At 34.9% G+C, this 14,148-nt stretch overlaps 1 protein-coding gene and 1 long non-coding RNA gene across 3 annotated transcripts in view; one reads left to right on the top strand and one right to left on the bottom strand.

Moving 5' to 3' along the window:
- Positions 1-1,884, top strand: part of nkd2b (NKD inhibitor of WNT signaling pathway 2b) — a 41,882-nt gene extending 39,998 nt beyond the window's left edge. The window contains exon 9 of the mRNA XM_042773276.1: positions 1,034-1,884. Within this exon, the coding sequence (XP_042629210.1) occupies positions 1,034-1,572 (539 nt within the window). The 3' untranslated portion in view covers positions 1,573-1,884. The remainder of the gene's footprint in view (positions 1-1,033) is intronic.
- The window catches only part of LOC122148053, an 11,638-nt gene extending 5,165 nt beyond the window's left edge, over positions 1-6,473 (bottom strand). The window contains exon 1 of one of the 2 annotated variants that reach the window (XR_006162049.1): positions 6,349-6,473. This is a non-coding gene — a long non-coding RNA (uncharacterized LOC122148053). Of the gene's footprint in view, positions 1-4,159; positions 4,296-6,348 lie in introns of those variants that run through there. The other variant, XR_006162050.1, reaches the window with a different exon arrangement.
- Between the last annotated feature and the right edge of the window lie 7,675 nt (positions 6,474-14,148).

Below are 14,148 nucleotides of genomic sequence, written 5' to 3' on the forward strand. Positions count from 1 at the left end.
ATAGTCTTTACTCATCATGGTGGGAATTGTTGCTGCTTTTAATTTGTGCAGATTTTTTAAATTGTGTTTTATTAATTTTGCATGAAAACAAGAATTTCTTTATCCAAAATTGTATTTTTTATTTTCTTTAAAATATAATTTGTTAATTTATATAATTGTTCTAAACCTTTACAAAATAAATTTCCTTAATTTTTGTTCATTGTGCCGACTCTTTATAAAATATTATTACTTAATAATCATGATCATTGTTTGGACCCTTTATAAAATATAATTTTATAATTTTAAATTTTTAAATGTATAATTCCTTAATTTTTGTTCATTTTGCTGGAATTTTATAAAATATATTTTCTTTCATTTTGATCATTGTTCTGACCCTTTATAAAATATAATTCCTTAATATTTGGTAATTTTTACTACAATTCATAAAATATAATTCCTAAAATATAAAAATATAATTGTTGTTATATAAAATATAATTGTTGTTCTGACCCTTCATAAAATGTGATTGCTTACATTTTTTTCATGTTGCTGACCTTTTAAAAAATATTTTAAAATATTGTAAAATATTTTTCTGTAATTTTGATAATTGTGCTGACCCATTATTAAATATATTTCCCTTAATTTTAATAATTTTACTGACCCTTTATATAATATATTTTCCATAATTTTGATAATTGTTCTGACCCTTCATAAAATATGATTGCTTAATTTTTGTTCATGTTACCAAACTTTTATAAAATGTATTTTCTTTCATTTTGATTATTGTGCTGATTGTTTATAGTATAGAATTCCTTAATTTTTGTTTATTTTGACAGCCTTTTTTATTTAATTTTATTTTTTTTATTTCCCTTAATTTTAATAATTGTGCTGACCATTTATAAAATACATTTCCCTTAATTTTAACAATTGTGCTGACCCTTTATATAACATATTTTCTGTAATTTTGATAATTGTTCCGACCCTTTATAAAATATAATTCTATATGGTTGCCGACCTTTTAATATATAATAATAATATATACTCCTTCTGCAAGGTTCCTCTGCTCCTGTGGAAGAGCAAGAGCAGCCGCCACGGTCTTCACACACTCAGAGCCGTTCCCGTTCCCATGAGCCCGAGACACACGCCCATCAGCGGCGGTCACAGGTCCTCACCGACCCCTGCGTGGCCCCGGATCCCCGAGTGCGCGGCGGGCCCCAGTCCATCAGGTCCCCCAAGGCCACGTCCAAAGGCGGCCAGTCTGCGGCCAAAACCAGCAAGTGTCACAGCTACTATCCGCCTGTGCCGGGCGTTTCCTTCCCAGCGGGTCAGAACATGTACCATCTACCCCAGCAGAACCAGCCTCAGCCCTCACCGGGTCACCAACACCCTCTCCAGCACAGCCACAGCAAGAGAATCAGAGCCAAAGCCAGAGAACAGGCGCTGTCGCCCTCCAAACACACCCAACAACCACAGCCCTCGCCGGACCGCGAGCAGAACGCCGGGTTTGTGCTTCCCGTGGTCCAGCGACACGAACACCATCATCATCACGAACACCATCATCATCACCACTACCATCACTACCATCAGACATGACTTCACAAACACGCTCCTGCAGGAGTCCGCTGAGCTCGTGAAGTTGAGTTTAAACCGCATTGAGATTTCAGGCTAACTGAGAAGTCCAGCTCCTCTCAAACCAGTCAGGTTTGTTCCTGTTGTGCAGAATGAATGTTCAGCAAGTATTTCTATAAAAGCGTATACCAGATATTCAGAATCTGCTCTGCTTAAACTCAGGCACTTATTGCGTTCATTAACTGTATCGTGATTGTGATTTACAGAATGAAAACAGAGATAAAGTTAGTCGTTGCTGAGCGTTTACATGAAGACATCAGCTTCATTTTTTAATATTTAGAGGAGACCATCTTTTAAAATCACAAAAACAACGGTTTTATGTTAATTAAAACTTTTTACAAGTGTGATGGAATGCAAAGTGATAGAGACAAACTATAAAATCACAAAAAACGGTTTTTAGTCAGAAAAAAAAAAAAAAAAAAAAGATATATGCATAGTGATATATATAACATATAAAGTATATATATATATATATATATATATATATATATATATATATATTTTTTATATATATTTTTTTTTTTTACACACACACTTCCAGGCAAGAATTAGGAATAATTCAGATTTTTTAATGTTTGAAAGAAGTCTCTTCTGCTCACCAAGGCCGCGTTTATTTGATAAAAAATACTGTAAAAAAGCAGTAATATTGTGAAATATTATTACCATTTAAAATAACTATCTACCATCATCATAATATAAAAAAAAATAAAATACTTTCATTCACACCCAAATTAACATTAACATTTCTCCAGTCTTCAGTGTCACACGATCTTCAGAAATCATTCAGACATAGACCTTAAACATAAGAATATCTTTATTATAACGAACATTTGACCAGAAGTGAATATATACATATTACAATAAAAAAATAAAAACATATTTAAATACAAACAAAACAATAAAATACCCAGTAACTGCATATAGAAGCAATCAAAACCATTTGAAATGATTTAAACTTCAAACTAACATGATTTCCATCTTTAAGATTTGCTCCAGTATATACAGACATGTATGATGGGGTCATAGAATATACTGCATATAGAAGGAATGACCCTATAATATTATATTGTGTAATTTATCCGTGATGCTCTGCTCGGCTGCAGATCTCTGTCCGTCACTCAGATTTTGTGTGATGGCGTCTCTTCCAGAATTTTTTCTAATGTACGTGGATCTCAGGTGAACGGTGCTGCTCTGTAGCTTTTCTGGAAAAAAAAGGCTATTTCTCTTTCGTGAGACCCTGCCATGGACTGAACGTCTCCCTCGTCCCCGAGGAAATATCACCACTGCCAGTTTGAATGCTAAAATATCCTTTATGTCTAAAAATAAAAACTATATGAATATAAACATTTTACTGTATGATTATACTGTTTATGCATATTTATCATGGTTTATACATATGCATTTGTTTTTTTGTTTTTTTATATTTTAATAAAATACATCTAATGCATTTGACATCTGCCTTTTCCTTCTCTCGATTGAGAAATGTATAAACTAAGGTAACCTTCTAGTGCTCTTTATATATATATATATATATATATATATATATATGTGTGTGTGTGTGTGTGATTTTTTACTTTATCGGAACAGTGTGTGTGTGTGGTGATTTTTTACTCAATATGTGAACACAAAACGAAACTATGGTAAAGAATTTTGGACAATTAAACCCTAAAAAATATTTTAAATTAAAATAAAATAAAAAAAGTACAATTAAATCCCCATTAAAAATCTAAATGTTATTTAAAAATAAATAAATAAAATTATTATTAATTTAGAACCAACAGACATTGATAAAGATGAGGTAATAATAATTTAGCCACACCCGCGAAATTTAATTCCGAACGCAACAGGCACGTCATCCTAACCGGATGTCAGTAAAACGCGAGGTAAAGTATAGTTTAGCCACATGAACTCTGTTTTTTTTCCGCCCTGCATATATAACTGTCAACCAACCGGATATCAGTGTTTATGTTTTATTAACTACCCAGCATTAAAAAATAATAATTCTGAAAACAAAAAAAAAAAAAAAACATCAATAAAAAAAATAAATACAAAAAATAAAAAAATAATAATTCTGAAAACAAAAACGTGTGAAATTTCAACCCATCAAAAAGGAAAGATTTGAAATATAACCATCTTAAAGGAAAGATTTGAAATATAATGCGGCTCCTTCATCAAACACCATCTTAAAGGAAAGATTTGAAATATAATGCGGCTCCTTCAGCATACAGCAAGATATTTGAGAAGAGTCAGTCTGAGGAACCTCGGATAGGGCCTCAAGTGTCTTTTCATTTTTACTATGACACTTGTGGCTCCAATACAACATCTAAAGCTTTCTGTGAACTTGCTTCGGTGCATTCAGTACATTTGAGAAGGGCATATAGAAAACAAGGACTTAACGTGATGTGTCAGACTAGAGAACTGCTTATAAGACGTTTATTTGAGCGCGGGCCAGTGAGGATTTAATCGGGGGCCAAATAAGGACCCCAACCGCGCCACACAAAAACAGTGGTGAAAAGCGAGGGGAGGGTCGGAGAAATGCAAATGTACCTACTTTGTGCTGCGCGAGAGAACCTCCTCTGCCATTGACAACTGGCTGCTTCCAGTGAGAGTGGGTGGAAGTTAGAAAATAATGCCAGTTTAGCCTCGCCACTTTCACACGCTCACCCGCATTCCTTCCCCTGCGCGCAGCCGCGCAGCGCGACGGAGACGCGCGACACTGTGACGCGGCGCATCGCTGAAGGTAAGAGAGCTATTACTACAATCCACCACCTGACAATCTCAGCATGCAGAGTGTTAAACACGGGCCTAAGGTGACAAAACGGACCTTGCAAACATTTTTAATATCTCAAATAGCACGATTAATGTATAATAACACAGTGTTATTATGTTTGCTGAGACCTTAAAGACCAGCAAGTCCTCTGCAAGCATTGTTTCAGCAGGGAAACATTTTATTATATGCAGTGCATGTTGTGAGAAGCTTGGTTTTGATGATGTATTTGGGTGAAATGATAGATTGAAATATCATCCATGCCGATTAATCGGACGATATTCGGTTATTTTTAGACTTTATTTATGCACGATTTTATAGATACCTGATGTCAGTCCCAAAATCTACCTGCAGCATTGCTGGATAGTGTACATTTACTGTTTCAAATGTTTTGCTAATTTTTTGTAGGTTATAAAACGTTTTTCTGAATGTTTTCTAAACTTTAAAATGTTTTTAAAACGTTTATTCTTGGTTGTGCAAATGATGAGTGAACATTCCATTTTATCATTTTGGAACGTTACTTTTAAATGTTATCTGAACGAATTGAAACATGAAGCAACATTTAAATAACGTTAGACGAAGGTTTAGGGGAAAGATGGTTTTAATGCTAAAGTATTGGGAAGATTATTAAACTTTGAGAAACGTTCTATTAATAACATTTTAAAACGTTAGACAAGTGTTTCAGGAAAAGTTTCTTGTAAGGGTGACTAAGTAATGTTTTTAGCTAAAGCTTTGAGAATATTATTAAAGATCAGGTAACTTTGACTAACATTTAAAAAACATTAGTTGAATGTTTCAGGAAAAAAACATTCCATGAATGATATATAAATAACATTTACGCTAAAGTTATTAATTATTAAAGACCAGATTACTTTGACAAACAATCCGTTAGTAACTTTCTAAAAACGTTAATAGTTTCAGGAGAAAATGTTCCATGATTGATTTATAAATAATGTTTTATGCAAAAGTTTTGAGAACGTTATTAGAGACCAGATTTTGATGAACATTTTATTAGTAATATTTAAAAGAGGTTAAATGAATATTTCAGAAGCAATGTATAAATAATGTTTTTGTGCTAAAGTTTTGAGAACTATTATTAATTATAGAAGACCAGATAACTTTGATGAACGTTCTATTGTTGCTGTTCAGAATGTAACCAGAATATTAGCTAAAGTTCCCTTTTATTTTATGAATATTGGGTAAATGTTGTCTAAAATCATGTTAATTTAATTGCTAAAGTTTTGTGTGCATATCTTATATGATCATTTATTTTATACAATATATATATATATATATATATATAATATATATATATATATATATATATATATATATATATAAGTGCTGTCAAATAAATTAAATGCATCCAAAATAAAAGTTTGTCTGCATAAAATATGAAAATATGTGTGTACTGTATATATAAATGCACACACATGCATGTGTATATTTAAGAAAAATATGTTGTTTATATATTAAATATATTTCTATATAATATAAAGTATATTAATATAAATATATACATGTAAATATTTTTAAAATATATACTGTATGTGTGTGTATTTATATACACAGTACACACACATAATATGTAAACAAACTTTTATTTGGGATGATTAATCGCGATTAATCGATTTGACAGCATTAATAAATATAGTATTGCATCATGTATCTGCTCTCTAAACATCTGCATCCGCTGTTATGAGCGTATTTGTTCCCAGAGATGATACGCTGCTTGTCTTGTTCATGCATCCTCTTACTCTCATAGAGACACTTGCGCTAGTTTGCACGACTAAGCCTTTCTTAGGAAAATGTGATTATCTGCAGGCCTGACTCGCATTGAGACGCACGCATGAGAAAAGCTCCGCAACACAATAGAGGCGCTGGGAGTTTGTCTGAGATGCTGAAGGGAGAAAGAGAACAGCTTAGACATTCCAATAATAAAGGCCTGTCTGAAGAGAAGAGAATTCACTTACAGTGCTGGACGCGACTGAAGCGTGATATTCTGGATTTGGTTGTCCATGTATCCAGCTTTATGCCTGTAATACACAGACAATCATGCAAGACACAGTTTGGTTGCGCCTTTATATTTTGTTGCAGTGACATCAAAGAGCGAGTTGAACAATTGCCTCTTTCTGCCCTTCTACCCCCACTGTCTCTCCCCAATTTCCACTTGATTAGGCTCCGAGCCTCTTGAGTTGAATCCACGGGGGAAATGGTTCACTAATTTCAGGGCTGGGCTTCCAAACAAAACAGGGCCACTTCTTCTTTCCACACTAATTTGAGTCAAATTGAATCTGGTACGATTTCTCTCCCTTTGCATCTTAACTGACGTATTTGAGGAGTTTTTGTAGGATGTATAAAACCAGAAGAGAGTCAAAAGAAAAGACATTTTGTGCATAAAAGTGCCATTTGTCTTTGTTTGCTCATGCTTGGCCTGCTGGCTCCCACTTAGCACAAGAGAAGTCACGTGACCTGTTTACATGTAGATTTCTGCAGTGGTTTATTTTTGACACAATTATATTTTGTTTACTGATATCTGGAGACCATGATGGCATATATATGCGCACTTTACACTGTTTATGCAAAGATTTGTTGAAACAGAAAAATGTGAAATATGCTGGATGTTGAAATTGATTTATTTTTGTTGATGTTCAAGTCAAACAAACGAGCAGGTTAATCGATATATTGGCCCATTACTGGTTGTTTTGTCCAAGTGCATGCTGTAATGCAAGTTGCTGAAATTATGGTAATTATTTCTGTTTCTCAGTGAGAGGTGATTGCTGCCACGTGGTTGTGTGTTTGAGTGTGTCGTGTTTTTAGCTTGTTAAATGAGTGATCGATGGCTGCAGGTGTTGTGATTCAGAGCTCTTTAAATACTGTTATTAACCAATGATTATTGTGGAATATTATATTGCTGTTTTAATGCAGATTACACCTTGTGTTTGTGATCTTGCTTTGATCCTGGTTTACATTACAGACACTTTCTGCATTTGATAGCTGCTGTGCTGTTACTCAGAGAAATGCAAAAAGGAGAAATTTAGATGCATGCTTTGCAAATTCAGCAATCTTCCTCTCTGCTGAAACTGGTTCACTGGTTTGTTTGGTTGTTTACTGTGTTGTGTTTGCAAACTTTGCATTTTAATATATATATATATATTATTTCATTATGTAAAATATTAAATATATATATATATGTATGTCCACCTCCTCCCGGCGACCATGGGATGACTCTGACCCCTGACAGTGTGAGGAGATCCTTCAGCAGGATCAATGCCCGCAAAGCTCCGGGTCCTGACAACTCCCTGGGCGTGTACTGAAAGACTGTGCAGCAGAAACTCACTGATGTCTTCACAGACATTTTTAACATCTCACTGAGTCAGGCTGTTTTATTCCCACATGCTTTAAAACTACCACTATACATCCCAGTCCCGAAGAAGCCATCTCCATCCTGCTTCAATGACTACCGTCCTGTTGCTCTTACCCCCGCATCCTCATGAAGTGCTTTGAACGGTGAGTCATGCACCACATTCAAGTCTGCCCTCCCCCCCTCCCTGGACCCATGTCCCAGTTGGCATATCGGTCCAACCGTCGACCAAACGATGATGCCCATCTCCACTGCCGTCCACTCAGCACTCACCCCATCGGGAAAAAAAGGACGCTTATGTCCAGAAATTGCTGTTCATAGATTCAGTCAGCATTCAACACAATCATCCCTCAACAGCTCATTCACAAACTGGTCGAGATGGGGCTCAACACTTCGCTGTGCAACTGGCTGTTGGACTGATCTTTTGACGGAAGACCTCAGGCAGTACGGGTCGTGCAGCAACACACCAGCACCATCACACTGAAACACTGGGCCCCCCAAAGGATGTGTGCTGAGCCACCTCCTCTTCACTCTGCTGGACCCTATGACTGCCACCCCTTCACACAGCTCCCAACCTCTTCATTAAGTTTGCGGATGACACGCTGTGGTTGGTCTCATTAGCAACAGAGATGAGACAAACTACAGGAGCGAGGTGAGCCGCCTGGCCGGGTTGGTGCAGTGACAACAATCTCTCTCTGAACGTGGAGAAGACGAAGGAGATTGTTGTTGACTTCAGGAGAGCGCACACTCAGCATGTTCCTCTGACCATCAACGGTGCGACTGTGGAGAGAGTGAGCAGCACCAAGTTTCCTGGGTGTGCACATCACAGAGGACCTCTCCTGGACCGACAACACCGCAGCACTGGGCCAAGAAATCACAGCAGCGTCTCTACTTCCTCCGCAAACTGAGGATAGCCAGAGCCCCACCCCCCATCATGTACACCTTCTACTAGAGAGGCACCATCGAGAGCATCCTGTACGAGCTGCATCACTGGTGTGGTATGGCGCCGTGCAACGGCGTCCTGCGAAAGAACTCTACAACGCATAGTGAGAGCACCTGAGAAGATCATTGTGTTCTCTCTAACCCTCCCTCCAGGACATTTATGGAACCACGTCTCACCCGCAAAGCCCTCTGCATCACAGGTGAATTCCACTCACCCGTCACACAGCTCTTCAGTCTGCTGCCATCAGGGAGGAGACTGCGGAGTCTCCAGGCCAGGACCAGCAGACTGAAGGACAGCTCTCATCCACCAGGCTGTCAGGAAGCTGAACTCCCTCCCGAACCTGCCCCCCCTCCCCCTCTTCTTCCCCAGGCACCACTGACCTATGAACCCCCCCCCCCACCCCCCCCCCCACCACACTAATTATATGACATGCACGAGTCACTTGTGCAGCATGGTCTGCTCAACTCACCGCTCACTATACCCCTCCATTCGGCATGGAACTACCTCATCAGTCAGTTAAATAACTGCTCTTGGTCACTTGTCACTTGTCACTTTAATCAGACTTAAGATATTTTTAATAAGTGATTTTTTTGCACTAAAAATCTTTTAACTGCAACATGTTGTGTTCACTTCATTGATGATTGCACTATATCTGTCATTACCTTGCGCTGCTTTATTTACTTTTATTTTTAACTTGTATTTTTATTATATGTCTTTTTATATGTCTTTTTTTTTTTTTTTTTTTTTTTTTTTTTTTTTTTTTTTTTTTATAAATCCCTTATTGTATAATTGTACCAAATACATTTTATATTGATCTAGTTATTTTTTTTTTAGGCTTTATGTTATGTTATCTGTATGCACCCGAGACTGAGAGTAACGCAATTTCCGATTCTCTGTATGATGTACTGTACATGTGGAAATGACAATAAAGCAGACTTGAACTTGAACTTGAACTTGAATATGATTTCATTATGTATTTATCAATTTTAATCAATTTAATTTATCAAATTATATCATTATATATATATATATTATATATATATATATATATATATATATATATCTATATGATTTTATTATAAAAATTATAGAAAATAATTTGTTTGATTATGATTTTTTTCTCTTTTTGTATTTTATTATTTATATATGATATTATATATAATTTGAATTTTTTCATATTTTTTTCACTTTCACTTCTGAAAATAAAAAGCATATATATATATATATATATATATATTATATATATATATATGCACACACACACATATGTGTAAATACATTTTATATAATTTATTTCATTTTTTATATAAAATACAAAATGTATATAATGTAAGACATTTACATGCTTTGCAAATTCAGCATTCACGAGCACATATATTCACTATATATATTTTGTATTTTAAATAATATTATAAAATATCTTCTAAATGCACTTCCAAAATTTGTAAGAAACATTGCTAAATAACAAATCTGGACTTGCAGATAATAATAATAATAATAATAATAATAATAATAATAATAATAATAATAATAATAAAGCAATGCATGAAATAAGATTTCAAGAGTGGCCACGACAGAATCACCCTTTCACCATTTCACAACTTTTTTCCAAACACTTTACGAATTCCCTGTTTCTTCAAGCAGTTGCTTAGCAATGTGGCCTCCTCTTGCTCTCCTTCTGCCTGGTGCAACCAGAATACTAATGCACTACGGCATGAGAGTGAAGGGAAGTGCATGTAAACATCAAACTAGTGCTCTCCACGTTTCAGTGTGTAGTTTGGAGTAGATTGTGTTAGTGTTTAGTGGCACTGTGTTTGCATCTCCCTCAGATTTGGCTTCTTTTGCATTAAAAGCTGAAAAACATTGCATCTAATGCCCCTCATGAACGTTCGTATTTGATCATATTCTTGTTCTCCACTAGATGGCTGTGTCTGAAGCTGCTTATGCTGGTAAGAACATAAAAACATACAAAATTCTCAGAGTTTAATAGTTAAAAGTTCAATATTTACAGACTTAAACACAAAAAAAAAAACAAAAAAACAATATAACAATTTTACGCAACAAAACATGCATCCGCTCCAAAAGATGCATTTTCTGCCATTCAAACCAAACACCATATTACCCTACACACATTCGAAGAACTTTCCCTTCCAAGGCAGCCTTATTTAAGTTTTGGATACAGCTGAGATTTTTCCCTTAGTTTTTGTCATCGTCAAAGGTGAAGTGTGTGATTTCTTTGCAAAAATAGTGACTGTTTTCAAACAGGTTTCCCTTCGGCTGTAGAGTCACAGTTTTAAACATTTTGAGGTCGAGCTACGAATGACTTGTTGCACGTTAAACTGGGATACAAGGAAGCGTTTGAACACGGAAAAGAAGTGACAAAAAATTTAGCTTATAAAAATGTTCCTAAAATGTTAAAATGTCCAGTTTTCTTGATGTGATTAAGTTATTTGAAGGTTACCAAAACGTTTCCTAAAGAGTTCTAATAAATTTCTTTTCTCACAAAATACATTATTTTAATGTTTATTTTTGATATTCTAAGAATGTTAAAGAGGCCAGTTTTCTCGTCATGAATATAATGTTATTTGAAGGTTACTAAAGTGTTTATTACACCGTTATACTAACTTATTCTCACCCAAAATATAACATTATTTCGATGTTTAATATTATTTAATATATGTTTTCTCTCAACATTGTGAGTGCTTTCATTAAGTACAAATAACATCTTGATGATATTCTGAGAATGTTGTTCTAAGAACTTGTATCAAATATTAATAATGTTACAAGAATGTTTAATAACATTGCTTTAAGAATGTTTTGTCGTAACATTTTTAAAAGCGTTAAAAACAGACTCTCTGTAATGTATTCAAATTAGGGTTGCAAAAAAGGTGGGACATTTCCAGTAAATTTCGGAAACATTCCACAAATTTTGGGAACTTTCCAGGATTTTTTTGGAATATTCCAGGGGTTTTTGAAAATTTCCGGAAATTTTCCACCCCTTTGCAACTCTAATTCAAATATTGGTCATTGAGTGTATTTTTGGCGTTTAGCACTAAAAGCTCAAACTCTGGAGCTTTGAAAGGTTTGATGACTGCACAGATTCATCTTGGACAAACTCTTCAGCAAACAGGAAAGAGCCATTAGAGAGATAACCGAGCGAATGATCTCGTTTACGTAGGAGCAGCCGTTATGTGACATTGTGCTACTAATTTGTTTAATGAAGTTTGTGAAGTTTAGTTTGGTAAACAACCAAAACATTTGGGTTTTTAATATGTTTTTGAAAGAAATGTCTTCTGCTCACCAAGCCTTTTTGTATATTTGATCAAAAATAGAGTAAATATTGTGAAACATCCTTACATTTTAAAATAACCGTGATACACCATGATAAAAACATTCCTGAAGGATCATGTGTCACTGAAGCCTCAAGTAATGATGCTGAAAATTCAGCTTTGAACACAGAAATAAATTACAGTTTAACAGATATCCACATAGAAAACAGCTATTTTAAATCTTAATAATATTTCACAATTTTACTGTATTTTTAAACAAATAAATGCAGCCTTGGTGAACAGAATAGACTTAATTTATAAAACTAAATGAATCCAATCGTTTACTGGCAGTGTATAACTCTAACCCACAATCAGTGACCTCCCAAATTATGTTACATGCAGTCCACGCGGAAAATTTCACAGAGCTATTAAAGCCTAATTGTTGGCTGTCTGTTTGACGTCACTGTTAGTTACACTACAGTCATCATGACGTTTCCATTCATGCATTTGCCGGATGCACGTTACATTGCATTCAAGCTATAAATTTGATCAGTTCTTTTTTCCCTAGGAATCGAACCCGTGACCTTGGCGTTGCATGATCTGCATGAAGGTCCAGAAGTGTGCAAGTATTATTTTGCACATGTGGTTTGGTTGCATCTTAAAGCGCTTGTCTTGAGATATGGGCTGTCCTCTGGAGACGAGTATAATTAACCTAAATGAAAACAGGAAGCACCTCACCCACGTGCTCAATCTTCCCTCTGCATCCCTCCCTGCGGATCTGCATTTACTCCTCTCCTCTTTTACTGGAAGCAACGAGGGGCCGTTTCCTGAAAAACCCGTTAATTAACTCCCAACATCCACAAGTGGATGTACAAGGTCCTGTCATGCTTTTGAGTATTTCACAAATGCAGCTAACAGTCTTACAGGCTGTGCACACACAACTGAGTTTTACAAACAGTGTGATGGGAAAAAGAGACACATTTCACGAAAGCTGAGTTTTAAATTTGAGCACCATGCTTTTAGATGCAAGACGCTGCAAAAGATGCAAGTGTAACGGTCAAACACATCCGTCTAGCACCCGTTCTCTCAGATATTTCTGATAAAGGACAAAAAAATTGGGCATTTTCTGATGCATAACTATTAGGGTGTTGTGGTCTTTTTTTTTAAATACTAAATGTGACCCTGGAGCACAAAAGCAGTCGCTGGGGTATATTTGTAGCTAAAGTCTCTGGGGTATATTTGTACGCATAGCCAAAATTATGTATGGGTCAAAATTATCGATTTTTCTTTTACGCCAAAAATCATTAGGATATTACATAAACATCATGTTCTATGAAGATATTTTGCAAATTTCCTACCGTAAATATATCAAAACTTAATTTTTGATTAGTAATATGCATTGCAAAAACTTCATTTTGAACAACTTTAAAGGTGATTTTTTTCAATATTTAGATTTTTTTGCACCTTCAGATTCCAGATTTTCAAATAGTTGTATCTCAGCCAAATATTGTCTTATCCCAACAAACCATACATCAATGGAGAGCTTATTTATTCAGCTTTCAGATGATGTATAAATCTCAATTTCAGAAAATTGACACTTAAGACTGGTTTTGTGCTCCAAGGTCACAAAATAATAATGTACTAATATCACTATTACTAACTTATCAATATCACTAACTTAATGGGCTGTTCACACTGTACATGTTTTTGCATTCCACTCTAGTACTTTCCCATTGATGTTCCATTTAAAACTGTATGATTTTTCAGTTTTTGGTCATTTTTGAGCATCATTTTTACTATTGCACACAGTTATTTAAACAAACAACATACTACTATCAAGCTTTGCATCAGAAAATGTTTAATGTAGTTTCTTTTTATTTGTTCTTTATCAGAAATATCTGAGAGGAAGACGATTCTTCAGCTTTTATTTACTTATTTTTGATTGTTTTTAAACATCAGAAAACGTTTTTTATTTATTTTTAATTGTTTTTAAACATTTTTAATTTTTAAACATCAGAAAACGTTTTTTTTTTTATTTGTTCTTTATCAGAAATATTTCATTTTTTTTATTTGTTCTTTATCAGAAATATTTTTACAACAATATCCCCAAGTTTGTTGATGTTCTTGATCATTTTTTATGCATTATTTATTTATTTATATTTTAAACACCCTTGCATCAGAAAATGTCAAAAGTAGT

The sequence above is a fragment of the Cyprinus carpio genome, chromosome A16 (assembly GCF_018340385.1).
Source record: "Cyprinus carpio isolate SPL01 chromosome A16, ASM1834038v1, whole genome shotgun sequence".
Lineage (NCBI taxonomy): Eukaryota > Metazoa > Chordata > Actinopteri > Cypriniformes > Cyprinidae > Cyprinus > Cyprinus carpio.